This window comes from Oncorhynchus keta, chromosome 12 (genome assembly GCF_023373465.1).
Source record: "Oncorhynchus keta strain PuntledgeMale-10-30-2019 chromosome 12, Oket_V2, whole genome shotgun sequence".
NCBI classification, from domain to species: domain Eukaryota; kingdom Metazoa; phylum Chordata; class Actinopteri; order Salmoniformes; family Salmonidae; genus Oncorhynchus; species Oncorhynchus keta.
The window spans coordinates 43348023-43355374 of NC_068432.1; the positions used below are offsets into that span (position 1 = coordinate 43348023).

Consider the following 7352-nt stretch of genomic DNA (forward strand, 5'->3'; position numbering starts at 1 on the left):
GCAAAGCTGTCGTTATTTACCTTTATTTAACTAGGCAAGTCAGTTAAGAACAAATTCTTATTTTAAATTATGACTAGGAACAGTGGGTTAACTGCCTTGTTCAGGGGTAGGACTACAGATTTGTTTTTACCTTGTCAGCTCGGGATTCGACCTTGCAACTGTTCGGTTACTAGTCAAAGGCAAAAAGTGGCAACTTTGAAGAATCTCAAATGTTTAACACATTTTTGGTAACTACATGATTCCATATGTGTTATTTCATAGTTTTGATGTATTAACTATTATTCTACGATGTAGAAAATAGTAAAATAAAGAAAAACTCTTGAATGAGTAGGTGTGTCCAAACTTTTGACTGGTACTGTAGGTCATCTCCATCATGTCCAGATGATCATATCCAGATGGGCAATAAAAATACATTTCATTTCTGGACACAGACTTCTTCAACTGCGGTTCATGAAATCGTATTTTATTCAAGTAGTTTATGAAGTACAGAGGGGGGTCCATGGGCACGTCTGTCGCAGGGCTATTGTGTAACTTCAGAACGACGATTTTTGGTTTTGTTGATGGACTAGCTAGCATGAGCTGCTGGGCTAGCCAGCTGCTTAGCATAGTGTAGTGTGTCATTGATTTAGCTATAGTCAATTAATTAAAAGCTTGCTAGATCACAAAGTAAGGTGTATTGTAGCTAAATGACACCACGTAGACATCGATAGCATGCAACAAAAGGTAATTTTATATCTGCTAGCCAGCATGAAAGCTATAACGTTAGCTAGTTCGCTAGCTAGCATGCCCGGCTAAATTTTCAGTTGTACCTACATGTTATGAGAGGAATGCATATATTTCGATCAATCTCTTAGCTCTGATTTATTCCTAGAAACTAACTTAGCTATTGCCAAAAGCATGTTGACTTTCTGATTTTATTAGTCATATCTTCAGATCCTCTGTTAAATCTGCTATCAGCAGAATAGTACCTTGTTGTTGAACTACAAAAGCGCTCCATCTTTGTCAAATTTAGATTGCAATGAAACCGTAGTGCCACGCTATAACATTACCCTGTTGTGTGCCCCTTTCATATTTTCAGCCTTAAAACGGTGCCAGAACTCTGAAATCTGATGGTCCAAAATGCCTCAAAAACTTAAGTTACACAAGAGTAGTCACTATATTGAGCTGGGGAGTTACCAGTACTGGCCAGTTCTGGTGCCTCGGGGAATCCGCTTGTACACATTTGAACAGATCCCGTTATTCTTGAAAGAAAACCCATATATTACAGATGGATACAGAGCACACTTGACGTCAAAACTATGTTTAAAAAGGTATGTAAAATCAAGAGAATAAGCCTAGTTGTTGTAGTAATATATAGATAGTTGTTGTGTAGCCTGGTCCCGGATCTATACTGTCTTGCCAACTCCTGGTCACACCAAACAAAATTTCCATAGCAGTTGGCAAAACAGCACAAACAGATCTGGAACCAGGCTAGTTGTTGTGTATTGTTTTCCACCCCTCTAGCATCTTTGTGCTGTCCAATGAAACAGTCAACATATGGACTCATCTGTTGGGCTTCCTCCTGTTCTTCCTACTGGGGGTGAATGACATGTCTACAGTCCTGCCGGCTTCAGGTGCCAACAGAGAAGACTATGTCATCTACTGCATAGGACTTTTCTGCTTTCAGGTGTGTGTGTGTGTGTGTGTGTGTGTGTGTGTGTGTGTGTGTGTGTGTGTGTGTGTGTGTGTGTGTGTGTGTGTGTGTGTGTGTGTGTGTGTGTGTGTGTGTGTGTGTGTGTGTGTGTGTGTGTGTGTGTGTGTGTGGGTGGATGTGACAGAGGTCACAGCGATCTGTCTTATGTCCATGAAAATCTTAATCTACTTTGCTTTTGTGCCTACACACCTGTAATGTTCCATTCTGCAGCTCTGCATTTAGTACTGTTGTAGTATTGCTACCTGTTGTTTTTCTAGGTGTGTATGCTGTGTTCAGTGGGGTATCACCTCTTTTCCTGCCACCGCTCAGAGAAGACGTGTCATCGCTGGTTGGCGCTGGACTATGCTGGAATCTCTGTGGGAATCCTGGGCTGTTACATTCCAGGGGTCTTCTATGCCTTCTACTGCAACATTGTATGTTGGACAATATAATAGCCATTTCAGCCCATTGTTTTTATTTCACCCATACTGGTATATATATTATTTTTTTTTCGCCCATAAAATGTATACATATAGCCTTGTATATATAGCCTTATATAGCCTTGTGAAACCAGACTGATCTGTCTGGTTTAACAAGGCTAATAAAGATAACATGTTAAACTTACTGTGAAGATATACCTACATAAACTGTCTCTGAAATGTAATCCCTTCTCCTGCTCTGCTCTTTATTCTTGTTTTCCAACTCCCCTAGTTCTGGAGACAGGTGTACGTGGTGATTGTTCTAGCGTTGATATTGGCCATATTCTCGGCTCAGATCCACCCTCACTACCTCTCTAAGGAGTGGCAACACCTGCGGACCGTCATCTTCTGCTCTGTGGCTGGCTACGGGGTCATCCCAGCTGTCCACTGGGTCTGGCTCAATGGAGGCTTCAGCTCCGCTGTCGTCCAGGTGAAACTGCAGAATTGTTATACAATTATTACAAAGATGAAATGCATACAAAGATTTATAAATACAAATATTACAATGCCAGAAAATATTCTGCACAGGAGTGAAGTATTTCTTACCGTATTGCAGTTGTTCCTCCCTCGTGTGATTGTGATGTATTTGATAGCTGGAGCTGCGTTCCTCTTTTACATCTCTAAAATCCCAGAACGCTGCTTCCCAGGTGAGCCTTCATGCTTAACACATCTATTCCACAATATTACAAATGACCTTGTATAGCAAATAACCACTCATATGATTAAGATGAGTAATTGTGCACCTTGCTTTCCCAGGTGAGCTTCATGCTTTTGACCCATTTATAAGACATGTATAACATAATACTCTTTCCATTTGTTACTGTACACTGAGTGTACAAGATATTAGCAACACCTGCTCTTTCCATGACAGAGTGACCAGGTGAAAGCTGTGATCCCTTGAATGGGGTATGGTAGTAGGTGCCAGGTGCACCGGTTTGAGTGTATCAAGAACTGCAAAGCTGCTGGGTATTTCACGCTCAACAGTTTCCCGTTTGTATCAAGAACGGTCCACCACCCAAAGGACATCCAGCTAACTTGACACAACTACGGGAAACATTGGAGTCAACATGGGCCAGCATCACTGTGGAACGCTTTCGACACCTTGTAGAATCCATGCCGTTCTGAATGCAGAATGGGGTGAAACACAATATTAGGGTGTTCCTAATGTTTTGTACAATGTATATTTCAGTCACCTTTTTTTTGCAAACTTTTGATTGGCCAAATAGCCTCTGTCTTCCATTTCCTTATTCCAAGCTCAAAAAACTTTGAACACTTCATATTTGAAGTGACCTTTTGATGACCTTGTGATGCCCTTTGACCTCCACAGGTCAGCTGAACTATCTGGGTGCCAGCCACCAGGTGTGGCATGTCCTGGTAGTGTTTATGTTCTACTGGTGGCACCAGACTGCTGTGTATATAATGAACTTCAGACACAACCAGCCATGCCCTCCTCTCTACACCAATAGTGGCTAGCTGGAGCCACACAGACTTGCATCTAGCCACCAAGCAACCACAGCCTGTACTGTAGCCACTCAATGCAATCAAACCAGACTACAGACCTCCTATATAAGCCTATTCTACAGATGCCCAGTCAAGACCTATATCCAAGAATACCCATGACAGTACTGTTAAACCTTGTAGAAAGCTTGAAACCATCTCTGGTTTTAAGGTTTGCTATTGGTGGTATGCAATCGTATCTGCTTTCTGCTGAGACTTCTGTAAGGCCAGGTTATAAGAGATGGAAAGACAGGTCAATCATAGCCTGGTCCCAGGTCTGGGAAGCAAGATGGCACAAACAGATCTGGGACCAGGCAGGGTAAGTCACTAGACACACTGTACACAATACATATACCACTACCGCTGAACATTTTCTCTGATTCTCCGATTATCTTTTCATATTCAAGATTTTTTTAACCTGATTTGTATCTATTAATTTGCATGTAAGCTACTGTTTGAATGTTACATGCTGTGAAATGCTTCTCTGCTGCCTTGAGCAAATGGGACCTTCCAAAGGGTTATGTGCAATCTACCTACCTACTATCCTATCCTATGGAAGTGGAACAACAACAAAAAAGTTATTTTTGCTTGAGTAGTTTTATCTGTATTCATCAATACTTGAATTGTTTGTGTGTTGTATTATTGCCTCTGGCACAAACTTCATTGGATTCTATGGTGGGGTTGAGTAGTTATCTTACTGTTTTTCATTAATGGTGGGGTTGAGTAGTTATCTTACTGTTTTTCATTAATGGTGGGGTTGAGTAGTTATCTTACTGTATTTCATTAATGGTGGGGTTGAGTAGTTATCTTACTGTATTTCATTAGTGGTGGGGTTGAGTAGTTATCTTACTGTATTTCATTAGTGGTGGGGTTGAGTAGTTATCTTACTGTATTTCATTAGTGGTGGGGTTGAGTAGTTATCTTACTGTTTTTCATTAATGGTGGGGTTGAGTAGTTATCTTACTGTATTTCATTAGTGGTGGGGTTGAGTAGTTATCTTACTGTATTTCATTAACGGTGGGGCTGAGTAGTTATCTTACTGTATTTCATTAACGGTGGGGCTGAGTAGTTATCTTACTGTATTTCATTAATGATGGGGTTGAGTAGTTATCTTACTGTATTTCATTAATGGTGGGTTACTTTTAGTATTAGTGGTCAACTGACCTCCTTCCTCTCACAATCCACTCGAATCTAAGGTCTGATTCAAGAACTGTTTAGAGAAATGTAACCAACTAAACATAAACCCAATAAAATAGATTGGGATTAAATTCCCCTCGCCTTAATTTGTTAGTGTCCCTGTGTCACTCACGGGTGTGAACAACTGCATAAGAACAAAAGTCCTAATGGCCAGTATTATCGATTGTATATTATACACCACTAAAGTGTAGTACACTTGAATTTAGGTTAGGTCAAATTACTACCCAGTCTCTCTCTATGCAACAATATACTGTACATCTCCTGCCATTTTAATCCAGTTCCCAGTCATTTAATTAAAGGAAATGTATCCAGCAATGCAATGACATTTTGGTCACACGTTTTTAGATTGTCTCCAGCTGACATACTTAGCCTCTAGTCAGATAAGGATGCTCTGTCAGAGTCGTGTGTATAGGTGGCAGGGAAGTCATGACATGCTCAGAACATATCACAGCCTGTAATGACTGGAAATGTAGCAGACTGTTTGTTTGCCTTGTAAATTCACTTTTGTTTTTAAGTATGACTTTCATTATTTACTATGTAATTACTGTATCATTTTACCTGTCTGTCTTGTTTGTTACGTTGTTCAACATTTGTTTTTAATTTATTTTGGCATGGTTGATGGACCTTTAGTCAGTGCCAGTATTCAAAAGTAAAGGGGCACATTATTTTAATTATCTGTTATATGACATGTTTCTCTTTGATTACTATCAATAAATAAAGACTGCCTCAAGAAATATCATTGTTGAAGTTATGTAATGAGAATATTCAATTCATTTGCAATGACATTTACTTTTACTTGTAGCTACAGTTTTCAGAAAGTGCCTTCGTCCTCAAAGTTGACTATATCCTCGTCTTCTCCTTGCAATCAAACGTCTTCCAGAACATAGGCTAATTTTGGCATATGAGGATTATATTTTCTCTAAACTCATTCTACAATATAACCTCCCAGTTTAAATTGAGGGATTATAATCTACAGCCATTGTTCTTTTCTTGCAGCCACTAATTAGAATTTTGTAAGGGTTTGAGTTGTCAGATACTCCCAACCTGGATTACAAATCCTTGTTCGAGCGGCGTTCCGTGGTCGACGTCACCGGCCGTCTAGCCATCACCGATCCATTTTTCATTTTCCATTTGTTTTGTCTTTGTTTTTTACACACCTGGTTTAAATTCCCCCATTTACATGTTCATTATTTAACCCTCTGGTTTCCCCCATGTTTGTGTGCGTGTTTGTTTTATTGTAAGGCTGTATCTGACAGCTGGTATATTTGTTGCTGGGTTTTGTTATTTACAGCCGTTTATTTCGTGGTACCGGTATTTTTCCAGCACCATAGTATTGTGTTTATACTGGTGTTTTCATGAATGAAATACCTTGTCCACGCAACTCAGCTCTCCTGCGCCAGACTCCTTTCACCAGTTACCCACAGCCTTGACAGAAACACGCACCCCTTCGGAATGGAGTCAGCAGGAGCAGGTGCCCCTGCAGTAGGGGTTGAGGAGCGGGTCCAGCAGCACGCTGCCATGCTGCAGCATCTCGGCAGCGCCATGGATCGCGTTCTACAAACCATGGAGCGCTGGGAGAGAAGAGGAGTCCCTCCAGCGTCTCCACCAGCACCACCAGTCTCACCATCACTCTCCCCTCCTTCACCCGGACCCAGTGGGATTCGGCTCACCCTCCCGAGGGAGTATGATGGAACGGCGGCAGGTTGTCAGGGGTTCTTGTTCCAGCTAGAGTTCTACCTGGCAACCGTCCACCCGGCTCCTTCGGGCCTCGAGAGCGTGGCCACCCTCGTCTCCTGCCTCTCAAGGAAAGCCCTGGAGTGGGCCAACGCCGTATGGGGGGGAAGAAGAAGCGGTGTTGGACCACTTCGAGGATTTCACCCGCTGCTTCCGAGCAGTCTTTGACCATCCGCCTGAGGGTAGAGCGGCTGGGGAACGTCTCGTCCACCTGAGGCAGGGGACTAGGAGCGCATCGGAGTTCACGTTGGAATTCCGGACCCTGGCCTCAGGAGTGGGATGGAAAGACAGGGCCCTGATCGATCACTACCGGAGCAGCCTGCGCGAGGACGCCCGTCGGGAGTTGGCCTGCAGGGACACCACTCTCACAATCGACCAGCTGGTGGACCTGTCCATCCGGCTGGATAACCTGTCTGCTACCCGCGGACGTCCAGATCGGGGTCTGTCGGTTCCATCCCCCAGCACCACAGCTCCGGCGTTCCATGCACCATCTGTGGCCGCAGAGGGCACACTGCCGGTTGGTGCTGGGGAGGTTCCTCTGGGAGTCGAGGCAGCAGGCACTCTCGTGCAGGCACTCTCGAGCACTCTCGTGTCACCCCAGGTGAGTCAGCACCAGGCTCACCCAGAGCCCCCTGTTGCTCACATGTTTTTGTTAATTAATCGCCACCGTGCGCATCCCCTCTGAATATGCCGATTTGGCTCTCGCCTTCTGTAAAAAGGCGACTCAATTACCACTCTATCGACGGGGGGATTGTGTGATAAATCTTCTGGTA

The 7352-nt window shown here is 43.1% G+C and overlaps 1 protein-coding gene across 3 annotated transcripts; it reads left to right on the forward strand.

Annotated features, from left to right (window-relative positions):
- The first annotated feature begins 497 nt into the window (after window positions 1-497).
- On the forward strand, window positions 498-5579 carry LOC118391541 (progestin and adipoQ receptor family member 3-like). 3 transcript variants are annotated; one of them, XM_035783036.2, is made up of 7 exons: window positions 498-723; window positions 1079-1310; window positions 1504-1666; window positions 1951-2106; window positions 2384-2581; window positions 2708-2798; window positions 3479-5579. In XM_035783036.2, the coding sequence occupies exons 2-7, from the start codon at window positions 1120-1122 to the stop codon at window positions 3622-3624; spliced, it is 945 nt and encodes a 314-aa protein (XP_035638929.2). In that variant the 5' UTR covers window positions 498-723; window positions 1079-1119; the 3' UTR covers window positions 3625-5579. The 3 variants fall into 3 exon arrangements, with proteins under 3 accessions (XP_035638929.2, XP_052314370.1, XP_052314371.1); XM_052458410.1 differs by having other exon boundaries at window positions 499-723; window positions 3023-3618; XM_052458411.1 differs by lacking the exon at window positions 498-723 and having other exon boundaries at window positions 1176-1310; window positions 1530-1666.
- The last annotated feature ends 1773 nt before the right edge of the window (window positions 5580-7352 follow it).